The following is a 22,388-nucleotide window of genomic DNA, read 5'->3' on the forward strand; positions in this document are numbered from 1 at the left end:
TTAAACCTTGCCAATTATGCAACAAGCCACTCGCCCTGTCTCACCCCCTGACATGTCGGCCCGTTTTACTGCCATCCAGGTGGGGGTTGGCGAAGTGAGGCTGTCGTAAGATTGAACTACTAAGACAGGTCCTAAGCAGACGATCTTCCCCAGAGGTGTGTACTTACGGCACTTCATCTCATTAAAATGACTCTAATGCTGTTTACATTAACATTGTATAGCTTCACATCATGTGATTAATGGTATCCACTCAGCATCCATTCCAACCCATTCCTTCTGGAAAGGATAACCAAATGTGATCCTTGCTCAAGATCTACATTTTCCCCACAAATTATCAATTAATTTATCTCAAATGAACCGCCCATCCCCACTATGATGACTTTCACTAGAATGATGTCCCAATGTAAAAATTGTAACAATAATTCTCAATTTTGACGAACATTATCAGATCAGTATTTATGTAATATGTTTATTACTGAAAATGTAGTTCACAGTGGTGCACAATAATCAGAGCTGTTTCTATATTAGTGTAATGAATTAACATCATTATTCTCTACATTTTGCTTACCTCGGGGAGTTATATCAGAGAGTTACAATACTATAAACACTGTACAGTACAAAATTTTCATTGGCAAGTTCTTCGAGAGATGTACTGTCTAACTAAGACACATACGTTTAGAAGTGTATTAGGCATGATTTTTATGACCATAGAGTTCCCATATTCAAGGATTTATCTGCAGTGGTTCGACACACCAGTGGCCTTGCCAGCAGCTTTCAGCCACAGTCTGCACGGAGCAAGCCAGAGACATGTAGAGGAGCCAAAAATGGAAGCCAATCAAAGCAATAAATAACTTAACGCCCTTTAGGCGGAGATTTTTTCCAAACAACTTGGAGCGTAAAAAAAAAAAAAAAAAAAAAAATCAATTTGCCAAGCAAACCTCCAATGAGAAGATCAATCATATCTGTGTTGTTTGTCAAATAGTACTAACAGGACAAAACAATGAACAAAGAGTTTGACTTCTAAGTGTAAAAAATGTGTATAGATAGATAAATAATGTAAAGATAAAACTGTAATGACAACCATCTGAGTTTCACACCATGTGCAGCATGCACAAGATTTCAGTTAAATAATCAAAATTAAGGCACAAATCCATAAAGCTGATTTATGGCTGTCCCCATGGAATGCCAGCAAGTGTCTCTCTAAGGAAGATTCCACAGCCATTTTACACGGTGTCATCCTTGATTGAGCTTCTTTTCTGCCTGACCCAAAAAATTATCCAAACTGTACTGAATGGCTCACTTTAGCTTTCTGGTGCTGGCGGCCACAGGCCTGGCAGAAACGGCATCGGCGACAACACCAGTTTTCAAATTGCTCTTGGATAGGACGCTCAGACTCTCCCAGGCAAAAGAGATGGAACGGTTCGCAGCACACCTGGCAGAAAACAAACTAGGCAGACACAAAGGAACCAACACATTTAGATTTCATGCACCGCAATTGCTATTATAGATTCCCATCACCAACTTAACAGGCAAACATGAATTTAACTATGTTTATGCAATGAAGCTGGTGGAAAATGTAATTGAAAGTGCTTCATATGTGTAAGGAAACTAATGCATTTTATTTTGTCTACCTCAACATTTCCACTGCTTGCACATAAGAAGCAGAGCACCCTGGGTGTGACAGGCACAGAGGTGAGTAGGCTGAGGCCACCCGCCTCCCACACCTTCTCCACATCATGGTCCCTCTTGAAATCCACTCTGATACGATGCACTCCGTCGCAGGGCGCCGCGGACTTCGCCTGGCCCCTAGTCGAGGGAGTGCCCAGCCAGTTTAAAGTACAGCTGCCAGGGGGTTTAGTGGCCAGCGTCTACTCGGGTACAGCGTAAGAGGAAAAAAAAAAAAGATACAAATACAGTGATTGTTGTGCTTACAGACAGCATCATCTCTTAAGGTTTTCATTTGGAGACGTGTAGAAATGAAAACAGCAGCTTAAGGAAAACTCTCTACTAGACATCATAGAGAGCTTCCATAACTAAAAACATGGATCAAATGTCTGGCATAGCAACAAGTGCATACATTTTTACACCTGAATCGATGTAATCCTCAAATTAACTGTAAGAACTAAGCAGAATGCATCGAATCCATACACTTTTTAATAGCCTAAGAAAAATAAATGAACTGCTAATTCCATTAAAGCATGTAATTATATTCAACCTTGAGTTTGATCAATTGCTAAAAAAGTGGGGGGTCAGGGGATGGGGAAAAGCACATTTCCTACCTTGTCTTTTGGTTTCTCTTTAAGAGTTGGAAGAGCAGAGCGAAAAATTTGCTTCTTCAGCTGCTTTGGGTCAACTATGAAAGATATAAAACAAGGAAAAAAGTCAATTTGAATCTAATGACCTTTCACCATGTTCCAAATCAATATCTCTTTTCCATGAACAAAAGGTGGTGCCACCAGGCACAGTTTATAGTTATGCTCAATTGTACTTTTTATTTTCAAGTGTTTTTAGTTCTTTGTATTTGAATGCTTTTAATCATGTAAAGCACATTGAATTACCTTGTGTATGAAATGCGGTATACAAATAAATTTGCTTTAGTGTAGTATCCGGAGTAAGTCAGTTTTTCAGTTTTCCAGATTTGGTCATGGGATGTTCTAGATACAGTGGTTGAATAACTCAAATAATGTGATTACTTAAAAAGGTTTAAGCAAAATAGCTGCCTCAAAGCAATGATCATTTGCCGACATGGATTAATGCTACTACAGAAGCACGCACCACTCTGTGGAAATATGATGGTGCCATGGCGGCATGCCAGGATGAAAGAGTGTGAAAGACACAATGTCATAAGTTTGGAATCATTTCACTCTCAAAAAAAGGAATAAATGTGCAGCGTAACTAAAGCAACGTACAACTATTTCATGTGCCTCTACGATCGCCAACAAAACTTATCGATGTAAACTCATTCAATCTTGCCTACTACCTCCAGTTATTGTAGGATTGTAATACCCCCACAAAGTGGTTATGGATTGACGCAGCTTCTGGTGCACTTTCAAATCACTTTAGTCGACAAAAAGTAATAAAACAAACACGTAATAAGCACACTCATACTCATGCTGCTAAGGCTACAACAGACACCCAAGCACTTAAGACGCAGACTGGCTGAGGCTAGCCAATTAAAAGTCAGTTACCAACCTGAGTTCAAAACTGCAAACTACAAGTATAGTTTGCTGACTCCAATGTCCGCAGACCAGACCCCCTCCCCGTTTTTTTTATTTAGGCCACACTCACTCAAAGTCACAGCTAGCTTGGAACGTAAGGAAGGCAACAACAAATGGACGAAAATAGTACTGATGAATATTCAATAGCTGCAGCCCTAGTAAAATTTGAGGATACATGTCAGAAAATTACTAAATTTAACATATCTTTAGTTTGCACGTTATTTTATTTTAATTTGCTGGTATGTTCTATGGAGTGTGATTTTAATTTTGAAGTGAAAAACAGCCCATCCCAAGTGTGTAGTGGAAAATATGCAAAAAAAAAAAACCCAAAACAAAACAAAACAAAAAAAAAAGCCAAAAGATCTCGCCAGTCCCTTACTTGTATCTGATGGTGCTGTTGTTGAGCTCTTCTGTTGCGGTGATTGCTGCTGGGTCTTCTGGGGTTCGCTGAATGGAATCTTGGGTGAGGAGTCTTTCCTTGTGGGTGCCTTATCGCTTTGCGGCCCCTGCGGCTGTGGGGACGGTTGAGGATGTGCTGGGATAGATGGGGAAGGGGCGGGGGAATTCTGAGCTGAGGATGAGGAGGAAGAAGATGAGGAGGATGAGGACGACGACGAGCTAGACGAGGAGGGGGACGACGAAGAGGAGGATGAGAGTGATGCTGTCTGCTGCCCCTTTTTAAACTTCTTGCTAGGGATTGTGTTTGAGAGAGAGAGATGCTTGGGGTCAGCGGATTGGGCCAGGGCTGTGAATGCGCTGGTAGTTTGTGGGGATTCATCTGGGGAAGGAGAAGATGACGGAGCTGGAGAGGATACTTGTGGTGATGACTGCTCTTTTGACTTCTCTTCGCCAGGGTCGTGAGGAGGAATTTCACTCTTTTTGTGGGCAAGTTCATCCTTTGGCAGTGCAGTAACGGGCTTGGTGCCAGCTTCAGAATTCTGTCCTTTAACTGGATTGAGACCCTCCTTCTTCTCAGCTAACCTGTGCTTCTTCTTGTCTTTCTTACCTTTGCCTTGCTTTTGCAGAAACAGCTTTGAGGGCATCCACTGCAAGTTCTGACACTTTCTCATCCTGTAGGTGGGAACAGAAAATGACTCTACTGATTTCTTAATTGTTACATTGACTGATGACTTGTTATAGTCAAGTCAATTTGAGTTTTTGAAGTAGTTCTTTTGACCTCATGATTCTCATTTGCGCTGACATGCAGTGAGCTGTAAGGTTGTAGATAGACAGGTTTGTGGCTTTCCTAATCGAGCCCAATGAGTATAATCAAATAAAGCTGGACTCTGACGAAGGTGTACAACCATTTCAAGGATGCTCAGAAGAAATGGACAGCACCTGAGTTAAATGTGTTAGTGTCACAACAAAGCGTCTGAATGCTTATGGCTTATTTCAGTTTTTCTTTCTGCAATCTGCAAAAATGTGAACAATTCAATTTTGTCTGTCCATATTGGGGGCTGTGTACACTGAGGGAAAAAGTTAACTTAAATGACTTGAGCAAATTATAAAAAAAATAAAAATAAACTTTAGGTGTCTGAATACTTTCAGTATGCAGAATTTATTTTTGTCCACTCAGATTTCTGCTTCAAACAAGTAAAACACAAACTTTTGAAATGGTCTAACTAATTAAAACTTTAAATTCACCACAGTGAGTGGTGTTTTTCCCCTCCCCATCGTCTGATTGGCTCAGCTAAAGAGTCCATAATTAGTTAAATACTTGGGAAAGTGGTATCAGTGCATCCTTATAAATAGCACTGATCTAGTAAGACTTACTTGCAGCACTGCTTTTTGATGTTCCGTCCCCCAAACTTGGGTTTGTCAAGGCAGTTGGTACACACCCCACAATCTTCAGGAACTTGACAGCCTGAACATTGGCCACAGCGCCGTGACCGCCGACCCTTTTTGGGAGGAGCTTCTTGAATGGTCCTTTGCCGTGTCTCGCGTGGCTTTATGGGTGGAGATTGAGGCTCGGCCTCCTCTGAGCCTGCGACTGATGACTTGTCTGAAAGCAGGAATACGTACATCTTTAGATGGACCACAACAGAAGCAAATATTTATACAACTCGTCGAAAGCAACAAGTTACCACAAATAGGATGACAAAGTGTTACTTTACAAAGAGGAATTAGACAAGGATGCCACACTTACCAAAGCTGATGCAATATTCATCAAACCTCTTGCTACCGCTACATGTCAGAATGCTAATTTGAAAATGTATTTGCTCACCGGTGACAGAACACAAAATCAATTTGTATGTTGATGATATTCTTAATTTACTGGAACCCAAGTCTTCTCTTCAGGCAGTATTCCATCTCATTAAAACATTTTGACAAGTATCATATTACTCGTTCAACAGGACAAAATCAAACAATACTTTCAATAACAGCAGACTCATGGAATGCTATAGATCAAATCCCAGATTACCCCATTCCTAAAGAAAACATTTAGTATTTAGGTATTAATATATTACTAATAACTAATTTACATTACACAACACTTCTGGAGGACATCCCATCTGGTATAAAACGCTGGAATCATTTCCATATATCACTACTACACAACACTTCTGGAGGAAATCCCATCTGGTATAAAACGCTGGAATCATTTCCATATATTACTACTGGGAAAAATAGCCACTATAAAAATGAAAACCTTACCTCAAATTATTCAATTTAAAACCACATTTAAATGGTCCTAAATATTAAATTCTGCCATAATACATTTTGATTTTAAAAAAATGAGAAAAATAGAATTCATCTCATTTTCAGAAAACTAAACAGGAGGGAGGCCTAAATGCTTTAAACACTATTATTTAGCTACCCAATTAATCAAAAGGATGCACCCAATGAAGAGCATCTCTTGGCTAGAATTGGAACAGACAGACAGAGTCCAACAATATCAAACTCTCATTCATTTCCACAAATCGTAAACATCATAAACGCTTCAAAAATCCAAAAATCTATCTTAAGGGTTTGGCGGAAAAGTTTCAAATCTACAGGATCTCAATAAGGTCCAGTATGTGCTGCCCAATCTATCATAATCCAGATTTGGACAATAACTATGTATCCTTTCCTTTTAGCACATGGGAAACAACATGGAATTGTTGCATTGCATTCTTCAACAACTATTGAACAAAGTTTTTAGGACCCATGATGAACCATTCTAAAAATTCAAAAGAACAGTTGGAAACTTTCTTCAATACAATAAATTAAAAGCAGCAATCAAAAAAAGAATACCAAGACTCCAGAGCAACTTTTAACAACTGGAGTTTGTCGTATAAATGGTGAAGCATCTTCTGCAAAGGAAGAAGGTGGGCCAGCCCTCTTCGTCCATAGTTATCCTGCCTGATGGGCCTGACCTGCCATTCCTCTCACTCACTTAGCACACCCTCATACCACTCCCTGTAAATATTTTTGCCACTCATCACATTTGGGCACACACACATATTCAGGGATTCCTGGGAGACTGGTATGGGTTCTTGAGGGTGTAGGTGTTGGACCGGGTTTCAGGATCAGTGATGTTTCCCTGTTTGAGCCCCTGCCCCTCAGCCCTACCTGCCCCCCAACATTTTAATAAATCATACACTCATCCCCATGTCTTTTAATGAATCACATACACTCATCTCTGGGGGACAGTGGGTCTTGAGTGCGGGGGATTTGGCTGTGCCTGGCACACCTGCCACCAGACCCCGTGGCCTCTTCAGATTTTAATGCACCACACCTCTCGGGGGACGGGACTGACACACAAGGTAGGGCCAATGACTGCCAGTCAGGGATCTGGCCGCCTCTGGGTGACCAGTTAGCCAAGCACATCGGTGGGGCCAGCTGACTGCCCTGGATCCCTCGGTCTGGGGTGTGTCCCGTCTACAGGGTATCTCTCGGGTGGACTCCTGGCGCTGATTCCACCTGTCAATTGATTGTTGGGTCTGCCAACGCGGTGAAGCCACAGCAATCACTGGACACTTCTGTCAATCATCCAGCATGGGAAACGGTTAATTCATATCCATGCGTCTGCGCACCTGGGACTTTTTCGCTGGGCGTGGGACCATTCACTTACTGCAGCAAATAATACATAAATATACAAATTGCTTGGGGAACACCTCACTCACACGAGCATCCTATAGACTTATGATTTACACAGTCACTCTCAGTACACTTCAGTTGTACACTCGGGTTCATGACCCTTGTCCTGCATGCATTTTCCCCTGTCCTATCTCTTCTTGTCTTTCCCGCGCAGGGTGTAGCACAACTACCCCATACAACACTCATATGTAATGTGTCATTGTTCTAGATGTATAAGCTTTTACTTGTTTCATTTTGTTTGCAATTAGACCTTTGTCCTTTTTTCTCACTTCCCTCAAGAAACTTTGTTCTGTTCACCTGATCGACCTTTGCAACACTAAGAAACCATAGTGGCAGCCTATAGACTCTCCTATGACACACTAAAACTGTTCTGGCATGACAGCGATACCAAGCCTTCATTCTGCTTGACCTAACAGCCAAACAGGAAAAATCAATAGATAAATAATCCATTCCATTGTCCAAGCCGCACATCCTCACAAGTGTTGCGGGAGTGCCGGAGCCAATAACAATATGGTAGTATAAATGAAATGAGTCTAACCAATATATAATTATTAAACAAAAAAATCAACACAAGAAAAGTGAAGTCCATAAGTGAGTGAAATGTGTCCATATTTCCTCACCATCATTCCCCATGGAAGACAGGATCTTCTCCCTCTCCTCCCAGGGCAAGGCACTAAGTGTGGGCATGTCATCAGGGAACACTGCTCGGTTGCGGCCAAGAGCCACAGCTGCACGGCGGCACACGTGCTTGATGCGTGGACTGTGTACAGAGGTCTCTGAAGAGTCACTTTCTTGACCCTGCTCCCAACAATTAAACAAGTATAACAGATAGTTATACTCTGTTCATAGACATACAGTAACGTCGGTCCCAGTTTCATTGGAACAAAGCTGCAAATGAAAACTCAAGGTCAAGTTGCTAAAAATAGCCCAACCCATGTAGGAGTGCAATGGCCAAGTAATCAAAGGAATTAGACGTAGAAGAACAGAAATAACTATTCAAAGGATTGCTTTCAAAATCACAGGTGATGTTGCTCCGTGCATAATGTATGAAGACAACAGAAATCCCCTCAAGCAACACCCTCTGTGGGACTTTCCTATTATCAGGTTTCACTTTAAGTGCAACCGATTTCTAGGGCTGCAACTAAAATATTTTTAAAATCAATTCATCTGTCAATTTTTTTTTCCTGATTAATGTTAAATTTTCAATATTTCTATCTCTATACAAAAACAGGACTATTTCAAATTGATGTATAAACATAAATCGATTGTGATTCCGCTACAAGTTTGGTACATAACATGTCAGAAAAAGGGAAAAATTGTTGACAGTTTCTTTCCAAAATATGGTGACTTTGGGTGGGTGAAAGACGGTGTACACCCTGATTTGGTCACTAGCCAATCGCAGGGCACATACAAACAACCATTCACACCTACAGACAGTGTATGCTACCATGTATGTTTTTGGAATGTGGGAAGAGACCGGAGCACCATGCAAAATTCACACAAGAAGGCTGGGCTAACTGTGCTAACCAGTCTTTCACCGTGCTGCTGCTTTGTTAAACAAAACATATAATTACTATTTACTGCTTTCCAATCATATTAATATTTACTGTTGAGAGGCTGAATTTCAGAGGATTTTGACAATCAAGCTCAGTAACTTTTGTCAATCGAATATGCAAAATTATTAGTATTAATTAGATAGTTGATTTGTTATTAAATTAAATGATTGTTGCAGCTCTACAGATTTCTATTCATAAATTGAAAAAAAAACACTTGACTATAACTGCATTTGTAAATACAGAGACTTATGTTTCAATGAAAACTGACCTGGACCTTAGTTTGGTCTGCAGGTTTTAGCTTGTTCTTCTTGATCTCAAAGAACTGGGCCTTGGCCTTTCTTAGAAGTCCAACTACCCGCTTGTCGGCAGCAGGTTGTTTCTCTGCTTCTTCCAACACTGATCCAAGCGAGGAAACTGGGAGAAACTGCTTGCCTGGCTGCCCTGGAAGGCTCGTTGAATGATGACTGGGAGCACTTTGTTTCTCTTCCTCCTTTTCCCCATCCTCTACATCTGCCCCCTTTTCATTGGCTCTCCCTCTCTTAGGCAAACGGTCCTTTGCAATGGAATTGGGAGCAGTGGCATGGAGACTACGGAACTCAGAGGATGAATTGTCTGTAACCGCATCAACTGACATTGATTTTTTCCTCCCTGTAGCCTTTTTAGTAGCAATAGATAAAAGTGCATCTTCGGAGTCCCTCCCTTCTATAAAGAGCCCAGGGGGTGCAATTGGGGAGCCATCTGGAGTGGTAACTTTACTCCTTTTCTCCAGATCCTTCCTCCCATCCTTTTTATTTTCCTTCTCCCTGTTTTTCTCAGCATCTCTTTCTTTGTCCTTTGGAGGAGGCTCCTGGGGAGCTGGCATGCTTTTCTCTTTACTTCCTTTTCCAGCTCCTCGCCCTGTGTCCTGGTCACTAGAAGGAAAGTGGGGGAAAACAGGCGAGGAGGATGACGATGTAGTTGATAAAGGTGGTGGTGGGTCTCCAGCCGGCCCTCTCCTGCTGTCAGGTATCCCCTGTGAGGTCAGACCCATGGAAACAGAAAAGTTCCCAAAGGGAGCAGGAGTTAAGGCACTAGTAGCTAGTGAAGTGGCGGAGCCCCCCTGCAAGGAGCTGGGATTATTACTTGACACAGAGTCAGACACAGCACACATCTTGGAGGAGCCTCTGCCCACAGATATTCGGCTTCCAATTTGACTGCTGCGCCTGGTCATCGAGTGGGATGGAGACCGCGTATGGCCACGTAAAATTCCAGAGATAAATCGTCTCCTGCGCCGTGAACTTCTGCTGGAGCTTGAAGATTTATGGTGAGGGGATAGAGATCCTGGACTGCTCCCAGAGGACGAGTGCAGTGTTACCGACTCAAATATTCTATAGTGGGCTTCACTGGCAGTAAAACGTGGGGCACGCAGAAGCGGGCTACGCTTCTGGAGAGGTACATCAAAGCGGGATGAGGAGGGATGGGTGTGAGGGTGATGAGTTGCAAACAGGCGGTTACCCGTTCCTGATCCACCGCCTTGTGCGGGGAAGGCACCGGGAGCAGTCCCCCCTACTCCGCTGACACCTTGAGGCAGCAGCCCAACATCTTGAGCGGTTAGAGGGGGAGGACGAAAGTTGTCAAAAATTGGTTTCCGAATGAGGCCCTCCTTGGCGTACTTGGCAGAAGAGAAGTACTGGTATTCAGGGTGGGACGGCGACGTCCAGCGGAAGGTAGGCTCTCTCAGAATGGAGCGGCTCCGTTTGTCCGACATACCAGATAGCACTGATGACCCGGACATGAATGGAGGGATGGGGTGTGGCAACCAGGGTGACTGGGAATGGTGCTCACTAATAGCAGCTGTACTAGCAGAGGCTGAATGAGGAGGCTGTGGTGGTGTGAGGAGAGGGGGAGGTGGAGGCGAAGAAGACGAAGATGCTGTGGATGAAACTTGTGTGTTTAGAAGTGCGGAGGAGGACATCAGCACCCCCATGGGTGGGCTGATGATTGGCTTTTTGGCACTAGAGGCTAGAGTATCCCTCGCAGTCAGGCCTTGATCACTCCGACTCACACCCTGTCCTCTACGGCCACGTCGACTCCTCTTGGATAAAACACGCTCTGGCTCCGAAGGAGGTGAGGGAGGCTGGGACCTGTGTAACAGATTGGGCTCCCTGTCTACCTGCGAGGATGGAGAGTGGTCCTCAGGCTCAGACAGGGCTTGCGTGCCCTCGGATGCCTGAGAATCGCACGAGGAGTCATCCAGAGTGGGGCTGCTAGATCTGGAAGACTCTGCTGAGGAAAGTTGGGATGAATGCTGTGACACAGCACTTGAACCGCAAGAAGCAGCACTACTACTGAAACGTCCATTGGCCGCATTTTCGGTATTGCTATTGAGAAGACGGTCAGTTGTTGATGGAGCAGAGGGGGTAGTTGCTGGAGGTAGTGGAGGCGGGAGGGAGTCGTTGGGAGCAGTAGTACCAGTACTCGTGGTGGCCACTGTCGTGGAGACCATTGCCGGTGAAGGGGAAGAATTGGTGGAAGTGGGTTGGGTGGATGTGGAGACAGATGGGTTTGGTGCCTCCAAACGTGCGATCTTCATATGAGGTGGAGGGGACACAAAGTGGCCTTCGTCTTCAATGAACCGCTTTGGGGTTTTGATTATACGAAGGGATACGGTGCTAACCACAGGCATGATGAACTGCCTAATGTTCTTCAGCTGGGTCTTCCTGATACCGGTCTCAAAGGGACCAGTCCCACCAGCCTCGGCTTCCTTTTCCAGTCGCTTCTGTGCTCCTTTCTTAGCTCGCTGCAGTAGCTGTTTAGCGATGGTTGCATCAGTGCGCTTTGAAGATGGGACAATCCTGATGGGCTTCCTGTGTCGAGGGCTTTTTCTGAGTCCTACCGCTGGGTCTGGCATGGAGGGAAGTTTGGAAGAGTCCTGGTCTTCCTCAGCATTCACATTAGTCAGCATGGACTGCTGTGGTCCTGCGCCTCTGTCCCCTCCTTTAAAGGCTTGATGTTTTCCTTCCCCACATTCAGTGGAGGCAGACAGCTCAGCCACAGCCGCCTCAGCTTTGAGCCGCTCTGCCGAGGGAGGGCGTCCACGCCTACGTCGAGGCACGCCAGGCAACGCCTTGAGCCGTGACTTGAATGATGTAAGTGTAGTTGCTCTCTTTAAGTTGGAAACTTTGGATTCACCGCGCCCACCTTGGGGTAGATTTTCATCATGTGGCTGACCAGAGCACTGTGGTGCCCTCTTTGCACCTTTTCCATCTCTGTCCTCCTCTGTGTCCACGCTCGACTCAGAACCTGCTTGTCTACTATCCTCCGCTGCCGCAGGGCTTCCCACACTCCAGCCTTTCTTGGAACTTGATGATGGGGGACGACCTCTTCGCTTTTCTCCAGTGCCAGGTGGCCTCCCTGGGAGTCTCTTCACTTTTTCAGCTGGCCTTTCAGGGTCTTCAGGTTTGGTCTGTGTGTGTGAGAAAAGGGACGAAGGGGAAAGTCGACCTGCAGCAACAGCTTTTTGGGCAGTAAGGGTGCGCGGTGGACGTCCTCTTGGCTTTTTCTCTTGTATAGGTAGACCTGATGATAAATTCAAAGAACAGGGTTAGGGTTAAAGGGTTAATGTTAGTCTTTACCATTAGATATTGAAGTTAAATCATCCATTTTGTGTCTAAAAATAGAAAAGATAGCCCTCATGCTAAAACATTGTGTAAAAAACTAAAAAAAGAAAGACATTTGATTGTATTTATCCTGCATCAAAGAGATTCTCCATAAGCACGGCAAATTAAAACAAAAATACTGAAAGACCTGGGAGAAAGATAAACTACTTCTTAAACTTCTTTCAAATCTATGAACCATCCCAGAAAGTTTCTGAACTTACACAAAAAAACAAAAGTTACCATCATTGTAAACAACAAAGGGTTGGTCATTTTTAAAATGTGTTTATTTTCTGAAGATATATTTCAAAGGTAGGCAGTACAGTCCCGGCACTCCCTGTGCGGAGTTTGCATGTTCTCTCTGTGCATGCATCGGTTTTCTCCGGGCACTCTGGCTTCCTCCCACATTCCGAAAACATGCATTAATTGGAGATTCTAAATTGCCCCTAAGTGTGATTACGAGTGCGAGTGGTTGTTCGTTTCTATGTGCCCTGCGATTGACTGGCAACCAGTTCAGGGGGTACCCTGCCTCTTGCCCAGAAATAGTTGGAATAGGCTACCTTCCTGCGACCCTTGTGAGTATAAGCGGCTCAGAAAATGGATGGATAGATTTCAAAGAGAGGCTAACCATCCATTTTCCATACCACCTATCCTCACTACAGTCAGGCATGCTGGTGGCCATCCCAGTTGACTCCGGGCAAGAGGCGAGGTATGCCCTGAACTGGTCGTCAGTCAAGGTGCATATAAACAACCACTCACAATCTCATTCAAACCTACTGGCAATTCAGATTTTTCAATGAATACATGTTTTGGAAATGTGGGAGGAAAACGGAGTACCCGCAGAAAACGTTTGCGGGAACGGAGAAATCATGCATACTTGACAGAGGCGAGTCTAGAGTGAACACGGGATCTCAGAACTGTGAGGCAGATGAGCTAAGCAGTCAGCCAACAGTCATGTAAAATTCCAGATTCATATAACAAAAAATATACACAAGAAGTTCCACACAGACAAGGTGAAAGACAACCAACAACCACAAGTCAATAAACCCAAACCTTGCTTGGTAAATAAAAAACAAGTAAGTAATAATAACAGTAAGTAGTTTGAGTACCTGAAGTGGTTGTTGATGGACTTGGTATTCTTTTTTGCTCAGTGCTTGTTCCAAATCCTCCAAACACTTCTTCCTACAAAGAAATAAAAAGGAAAAAGAGGAAAGTTAAAACTTTATGACCACTCTGTCTAAATAGTTGGCATCCATTTGTGTCAATATTTGTCGGATGTGCAACACTAGAGTCACTCTGAATTAAGGCAAATATATATTAGACCTTTAAAAATGAGCATGATAGTCACTAAGATTCGAGAGTTTTGATGCATCTAACCTGTGTGATGGTAAACAGACTGTCAACATGTGGCTAGGAATATAATCAATGTGATGAAATCACATGGGACTTCAGGAAATTGATGTCAACGTAACATTTTAAAGCGCGAAAAATAAATCGATTCACTTCTGCTCACGGTGAGGGTACAAACCACAGGGGATAAAATGAAATGCCAACATTCAGATTGTATTCAGTGACTAATAACACCCAGCCAGTAATGTTTCCAGGCTCCCCAAGGGGAAGCAACTTCATGTTTAGCTGCTTAGTCATAAGCCAGCCCAGAACAACTTAAGTATTGAAAGTCTCAATCAAAGCTTATGTGTCAAAGCAATGACTGATTTAGTGATTCTAATAAAGTCACAAAAATAAGTGAGGCTGACGGGATCTTGGTAACTTGCTGCAAAGGTAGAATTTTGAAAAGCAAATCAGCTACATGGGGCAACCAACATATTGGAAAAATCTGTGAATCTCTTCTCAAAATTTAATGTACAATTACTGTCCAGAATGTTGAAGATTGAATAATATGCTTTAATCTAAAGACGTATTTCTTCAACATTTAACATTAGTCTTTTGCAGTGCATCATGCTGAGGTGATTATTGATATTCTCTAACTATATTGATTTGAATTCCTTCTGCCCAAGATAGATGTTTACATACACTGTGCAAAAATATTTCATGTTTTGTCTCACTGTCTGAAGTCAAAACAGACTAAACATCTTCGGTTTCATGTAAATCAGGATCAGCAAGCATTTTATTTTGTTTATAGCCACAGTAATGAGAGAATTTCTTGGAGAATTTAAAATTTTCTTCAAGGTCAAAAGGTTTACATACATTTCCTTAGTACTGAGTAGCAGCATTTCCTTTGCAAGACTTGAGCCAAATTTTTTGGGTAACCTTCCACAAGCTTCTGACAGTACTCTGCTGGAATCCTGACCCATTCCTCCTGACAGAACTAGTGTAACTGAGTCAGGTTTGTAGTTTGCTTCGCTTGCACACGCCTTTACAGATCTGTCCACAAATTTTCACTGAGACCCAGATCAAGGCTTTGTGATGGCCACTCCAAGAACTTAAGTTTGTTATCCTCAAGCCACTTTTAAACCATTTTGGCAGTATGCTTAGGGACATTGTCCATTTGGAAGACCCCTTTGTGCCCAAGTTTTAGCATCCTTGCTAATGTTTTGAGATGCTGCCACAATATCTCCATTTAATATCTCCATTTCTTCATGATAGTCTATTTAGTGAAGAGCTCCAGTTGCTGCTGCAGTTAAACAGTGCCACAACGTGATGCTGCCACCTCCATGCTTCACAGTTGGGATGGTGTTCTCAAATCTACAAGTTTCCCTCTTTTTCCTCCAGATGTAAAGGGCATTCGGGCCAAACAGCTCCACTTTAGTTTCATCAGACCACAGGAAGTTCAGAGCTTTGTCTTGGTGTCTTTTTGCAAACTAATGTAGCTTTTTCATGCTTTTTTAGGAGTAAGGGTTTCTTTCTCAATGAGTGGCCTTTCAGCCCATGTTGGTGCCGGAATCATTTCACTGTCGATAATGATACTTTCTTACCAGCTTGAAACAGCATCTTCACAAGGGCTTTAGCTTTTGCTTTGGGGCTGATTTGCACATTTCAGACTAAAACACATCCATCTCTGGGACACAGAGCCCGTTTCCTTCCCGAGCGGTGTGATTGTTGGACATTCCCATGATGTTTATACTTTCATATAACGTGTTCCCCCGTTATTCGTTATTGCAAACTGGTTACACTGTTAGCATGCAAGATGTTAATGTAGAAGGGTATAACAAAGCTGGACGATAAAGAGTGCAGTTCAAAACAATGAAAAACAAGTCAGAACATATCTTTGCTCCCAGCCGAAGCTTGCAGTATATGCACTGAAGGACAACCTTTGGCACCCAGTGTGCCTTTACGTCTTCAATTGAGTGTGTGCGCGCTTCAGAGCTGAGGTGAGGATGTCTTTTTATCATGTTTATTTATAGCAGTTACAGTGCAGAGATGCACTTGAGGTCTAGTTGGCCCAGTTTTCAGAGCAGCTGCTATCAGAGTGCGGACTTATGCATTCAAATGACTACCAGTCAAAAGTAACCTGCAACCTGGTTGAGTAAGGAAGAAATAACACGTAGAATTCAACCATCTTCAACTTTAAAAAGGAGGGGACAAGCATTCACTTGCCCCTGTGCATGGTCTCATCCACAAAAATGCTTCTAGTTGCTAAGCATTTCCCCTCCTTTCCCCCTCTCCTCACAGTCATTCCATTCTCCATTCTGAGCATGCAACCACTCTTGGTGGGCGTTGTTGCAGCGCTTGAGGAAAAAGGGGGCGGGGTGCCAATGAACAACTCTAACTCGCTGAGATGGTGTGTGTAGGCCTGAATGACATCACATCGCACTATGCTGGAGAGCAGCAGAAGGGTGGATGACATGCTGCCTCATGGAAATGCATGTGAGCTCATGCCTGTCAATCTGTCAGGCGCCCATTTCACCATACGCACATTTTTACTAAGAAGAGAATGTAAACAAGCAACCTGTGGTGGTGAGTGTGTGGGGGAGGGTTGCAAGAGCAGGGACGGTGTTGTGAAGAAATGGGGAGGTACAGTGAGCCTGAACTGCAAAACACAACAAATAATTAAACAACACGGTAAAAAAAAAAAAACATCTATTCTACCGGAAAAGGTAGGTACTGGTCGGGCATAAGATTCATCGCTGATTGGACGAGAGGGAGGGCTTGATTGGATGCTCTGACCAAGAAGTTATTCGAAGTGTGATGTGGCTTTTGAAAATGAGCGTTCAGGATAATACATGGAGTGGAGGTGGACCTTTAAAGGCGGACTAACAGGTCTTTGAGGTTCAGAATTCTAGCTGATAGACAGGTGTTCAAATACTGATTTGCAGCTGTATCACAGAAATAAATCATTAAAAAAAAAAAATCATACATTGTGATTTCTGGATTTTTCTTTTTAGATTATCTCTCTCACAGTGGACATGCACCTATGATGAAAATTTCAGACCCCTCCATGATTTCTAAGTGGGAGAACTTGCAATATAGCACGGTGTTCTAATACTTATTTTCTTCACTGTAGGTTCTGCCATCAAACAATATTTTGACTCAGGACACATGTAACCCATCTGATTTTGTGGCTCTGCATTACATAACTACAGCAGCGCTTACAACCTGGTCAAGAGCAGGGTTCAAATCCACGCTTTCACCGTGTCACATATTGGGAGACGATAACCTGGGGCACTAATTCAGCAGCGAGCAGCCTCTTTTAATGTTCATCCACACCACCTCGCTTCCTTCCGTTATACATAGAGTCCATCAGGACAGAACATTCTCAGTGTGCACTCACTGACAAAGAATTTAAGAAAGGTTGGGATGCACATATTGGTACGATGAACGAGTGGTTAGACTGTCTGCCTCACAGTTCTGAGGACTGGTGTCCCAATCCTGGCCCCACTTGTGTGAAGTTTGCATGTTCTCCCTGTGCGGGTTTTCTCCGGGCACTCCGGTTTCCTTCCACGTCCCAAAAGTATTCATGGTAGGTTAATTGAAGACCCTAATTTGCCAGTTGGCGTGAATGGTTTATTGTTTATGTGTATGCTGCGATTGGCTGGTAACTGGTTTAGAGTGTACCCTACCAAAGAAAACTGGGTTAGGCTCCAACACTCTCGTAACCCTTGTGAGGATAAGCAGCTCAGGAAATGGACACCTGGGCACAGAAGGCACAGTCCAAGGAAGTCATCTGTCTCATCCAATCAGTGATGAATTATCTACTTCACGTGGACCTACTTTTCCTGTAGGTTTGTCCAATCACCAATGAGTATTATCCACAACCGGAACCTATAAGGCTTTACACCAGGGGTGACAAGCTCATTTTTCTCACGAGCCACATTATTATTCCAGTTTCCCTCAAAGGGCCATTATGACTGTGAAACAAAAATATTTATAGTATAAATTAATATTTATAGGAGGCAGGGTACACCCTGAACTGGTTGCCAGCCAATCGCAGGGCACATCGAGACAAACAGCCGCACTCACAATCACACCTAGGGGAAATTTAGAGTGTCCAATTAATGTTGCATGTTTTTGGGATGTTGGAGGAAACCAGAGTGCCTGGAGAAAACCCACACAGGCACGGGAAGAACATTCAAACTCCACACAGGTGGGGTTGAACCAGGGACCTCAGAACTGTGAGGAAAACGCTTTACCAGATGAGCCACCGTGCCGCCAATCACATGTAACAGTGAATATTTAAAAGTGCTATTCATTTACTATATACAGTATACACCTGTGTACTTAATTGCTCCAAAAATACATTGACAATAATTAGTGTATCTTTGTTCATCTATTTATGCCAGTGAGGCATAGTGACAGAGAAAAAAAATAATGGTCTTAATGCCTCTATTTATTGTAAATGTATTTTTTGAGAAATTAAGTACACAAGTATATACAGAAAAACACGTCATATAAATACACACATTGTTCCATCTTGTGATTAGATTGAGGTTTTTTTTTTTTTTAAACTTGCTGATCAGTCCCAAATATCCTGATAGTGTCAAGCCCCATTTTCTTTTTATAATGGAGTCAGCACGATCCACTCATGTTGTCTTCCCCAATGTAACGAGTATACTGTATCTGATCACATTTGAGTTGACAACATAAAGCCCAATGTTTGTAAAAAATCTGACGCTGTGGTATCAGAATACAAAACTTAATTGCAGAGCTGACATATTTTGACATTAAAATCCATCGGCATAAAATGCCAATTATCAGCTGTTTCTGATCAGGCCGATTAAATCGGCATTAATTCTACTACCTACCTTTAGACGCAGCTCAATATCATAGTGATTAGTTATTTCCAATTGTGTTTTTTAAATTGTTCTTCTATTAGTTGGTTTGCTATTTTTAATCTAACCTATTTCGTTATTTGCTGTTTTGTTTAGTTATTTATTGTTGTGAGTTATGTTTTCTATTTTTCATTTGCTGTTGGATCTAAGTGTTTGCTGTTGTGTTGTGTGTTTTTTAATTTGCCGTTGTGTGTAGTTATTTGCAGTTGTGTTTATTAATTTTTCATAATTTTCTCCTGTTGTGTTTTACAGTTCAGGGCACCTTAAAAAGGGGAGGGAAGAGAAGATGACATGGAAACATCATCTCGACTATTAACAACAACAGGGAGCGATGTCGTCTCCTGGGAGGATGAGAGGGGTCAGGGGCCGCGACATGTTCATACACACGCCTGCCAATCTTAAGGCTAAAGAGCACCCCAATGCACGACGCTGTACGCCCACAGCCGTGGGATAAGCTCAACAGATGTAAACAAACCATGGAGTGTGAGGGTCGCTCCATATGCCGCTTTGATTTGAAGAAGCCACAATATTACTGGGAAATACAAAATGTGTCTTTAAGACACAATACAAGAGGATTCTCAGTTTACGATGGAGTTCCATTCCTAAAGTGGCAACATAATGCAAATTTGTCCATGAATCAGAAAGTCCGCATAGGCAATAGTTATAATTACATCAATATTTTAATTTAAAAAAACAATAACATAAATAAGGTATACAGTAAAGAGGGTTGCGCAGGGGGTTCATTACCAATAAATTTCCAGACCGTTTCTGGTAAAATTTCATGGGATCCAAGCAAGAGAAATTTGAAAACACTGCATTCAAATTGGAAATATTTCAAGGCAATTCACTGAAAATTGAAGAATATTTGATGGAATAGGACCACGTTCCAGTATAGAAATAAACTTTTTAGATAGCTCTCTTTGTACACATATGAGGGCATTACAGTACCTAAACTGTTTAATTTTTTTTTTTTTTTTTTACTTCGCTCAAGTACCAAACAGACAGTATCAGGAGCTCACTCATAACTCAGATTTTACAACACAAAGCAAAAATAAAAAAGCGATAGCTCATAATAAAGAAAAATTTCACAACTTCAGGTGCTCATAAGAAAGCGGTTTCTTTTACTTGTGATTAAGTGAAATATATATCTTAGCCAACTATATTGAATTCCATATTAAGATCCAAGCTTAATTTTGCTAAACTCCTGGTGTATTCCTGTTCATTCCCAACTGTGTAGTTTCCAACATTTTACAACTTAAAATAAAAGAAAAAAAATGAAGAGTAAAATACTTAAATGAAAACAAAGGAAAACATTAATTAACATACTTATGATGCTTTACAAACGAGTTCATTGTGTGCCAGTCGTACCTTCAAAACGTCATATGTCAGGAACATTGTAAACCGAGGCTCGATCGCACTATGGAGTCTCCAAATTCGAATGTCCCAAAGATTGTATAGTTTGGAATTTTACCTGAAGTTGTATGGAAAATATGCAACTCAATTTGCACAAAAGCTCACGAGAGCTCAAGTCTCCCAGCATGGACAAGTCAACAGAGCTTTTCTCATGATTTTTTTGGAACTGGTAACCAAAATGAATGGCCAGAATGAAGAGAGACCAAGACTTCACATCCCGGTAGGTGAAATACGGGGACATGGAAGACCATAAAGTGGACTTGCTAATGTTAGCCACGTGGTGACCATACAGTACTGTACATATGTCTTCTATTGTTATACCTCTAGATTTAACATTCTACATTCCAGAAGTAGCTACTCCTTTGAAAACCTATATGACAGTCAAACATAAAACTGTTACTTTTGCAGAGAACTGTTTTTGATACGGCTCTTATATGACATTGAGCTAGTGTATATAAGCCAACAGTGAATTGTAGAACTTGACCTGATACTGTATGAAAAAACTAAAACCAATAATTAATGAGTTGCTGCATAAAACAGTGGCGAGAGGGACTGTCCCTAAAAGGCAAGCGATTAATGTGAATTGGGTTTGGAAAGCAACTGCTTGTATCAGTTTGACTAAGTAAAACCTTTAGGGACTTTTACCATTACATCTAGATGAGGGGACTGAATTCCCCTGCTGTAAACAATTTAAAAAATTAATAAGTAAATAAATAGATGACTCTACTTTATCCATATAGATTAGTCAAGGCTGTTGATCTATACAGGCTGGTCACTGTGTAAAAAAAAAAAAAAAAAAAAAAAAGTAAATTCATTCAGTATCATTATTTCAGTTTAAACAAATTATACTGGGTGATTTTAGCTCTTTTGAATATCTTTAACATTTTTTACAATAGAGAATTTATGCAAATATTTTCAGAACAGCTGTCAGTTATTTGTACTGACTAAAACTCTTATCATAACGGAAGACTAACATTCATGTTGATAATGAACAAAAAAATGGACAAACAATCTAAAGAATTCTCCGCTATACCAGAACCATTAGACCTCTCAATATGTTGAGAGTACAACTCGCACACAAGGTCACGTCTAAGACGTGGTCATCCCTAAGAATGTTGAAATACTATCAATTAACATGAAGGATCTGGCTATTTCTGACGATTTTGTGTATTCTTGAAAATTACACATTCATCCAAAAGTTCAGACAACCTCCATGTCTATCAAGAAAAGGTACATAAATGAGAGTACTGCCACTAAGTTTATGGAGACTGTAGCTGTGCCACAGACTGACTGTAAATGCTGAGACCATTGATGAACTTTTGGACAATTTCCCCAGGAAAATCTCAAACGTCATGAATCTTGTTACTTCTGTTAAAACTAAGAATCTTGAGGCAACCTAGAACATCGTGGGGGAGCACAATGATGGTCAAGAGCTCTATGTCAAAGTGTAGGAAAGCAGAACATAAGTGGAGGAAAAACTACACTCCCAATTTACTATGACCTTTACAGACAAAGTCCATGTAATTTTAATCAAGAGTTAGTCAGGGGCTGGCCAGCAAACACTTTTCTGAAATCATGAGTCAGAACTTCAACAATACAGTACTCGCACTCTGTTTGCTGTGGTGGACAAGCTCACAATCCCCCGAACCTCCAAATCTGATAGTTTCAGAACCCCTAACTAATGATAGATCAAATTAATTTGCTGGTTATTTTAGAGAAAAGATACACTCCACCAGGTTAAATATACGAACAAAAGAGGAAAATGATAAAATGTTACTGCATGTGAAGCCACCCAGGGAAAACACTACCACCATGTCAGAATGTGATATAGTTGACCAAAAACTGTAGACAAAACAGTTGAGTAGGTAAAGCGTTGGCCTCACAGTTCTGAGGAGCCGGGTTCGATCCCGGACCCGCCTGTGTGGAGTTTGCATGTTCTTCCTGTGCCTGTGTGGGTTTTCACCAGGCACTCCGGTTACCTCCCACATCCCAAAAACTTGCAATATTAATTGAACACTTTAAATTGCACATAGGTGTGATTGTGAGTGCGGCTCTTTGTCTCTATGTGCCCTGCGATTGGCTGACAACCAGTTCAGGGTGTACCCCGCCTACTGCCCGTTGACAGATGGGATGCGCTCCAGCACTCCCTGTGATCCCTGTGAGGATAAGCGGCTATGAAAATGGATGGATGGACAGTCTGGCAAGTTTCCCAAAGCTCTTAAAGTAACTGCCGTTAAGCCTCTTCTTTTTAAAAAA

The 22,388-nt window shown here is 42.1% G+C and overlaps 1 protein-coding gene across 7 annotated transcripts in view; it reads right to left on the reverse strand.

Annotated features, from left to right (window-relative positions):
* The window catches only part of kmt2a (lysine (K)-specific methyltransferase 2A), a 66,840-nt gene that overhangs the window by 31,435 nt on the left and 13,017 nt on the right, over window positions 1–22,388 (reverse strand). For all 7 annotated transcript variants that reach the window (XR_009796240.1, XM_061828591.1, XM_061828592.1 and 4 more), the window contains exons 2-9: window positions 13,599–13,671; window positions 9,123–12,412; window positions 7,919–8,096; window positions 4,992–5,220; window positions 3,598–4,289; window positions 2,280–2,353; window positions 1,632–1,868; window positions 1,301–1,447 (exon numbers count right to left, since the gene is read on the reverse strand). Coding sequence is in view for 6 of the 7 variants with exons in the window: in XM_061828591.1 (XP_061684575.1) it covers window positions 1,301–1,447; window positions 1,632–1,868; window positions 2,280–2,353; window positions 3,598–4,289; window positions 4,992–5,220; window positions 7,919–8,096; window positions 9,123–12,412; window positions 13,599–13,671 (4,920 nt within the window). In the remaining variant the exon portion in view is untranslated. The remainder of the gene's footprint in view (window positions 1–1,300; window positions 1,448–1,631; window positions 1,869–2,279; window positions 2,354–3,597; window positions 4,290–4,991; window positions 5,221–7,918; window positions 8,097–9,122; window positions 12,413–13,598; window positions 13,672–22,388) is intronic.

The sequence above is a fragment of the Syngnathoides biaculeatus genome, chromosome 8 (assembly GCF_019802595.1).
Source record: "Syngnathoides biaculeatus isolate LvHL_M chromosome 8, ASM1980259v1, whole genome shotgun sequence".
In the NCBI taxonomy this organism is placed as follows: Eukaryota; Metazoa; Chordata; class Actinopteri; order Syngnathiformes; family Syngnathidae; genus Syngnathoides; species Syngnathoides biaculeatus.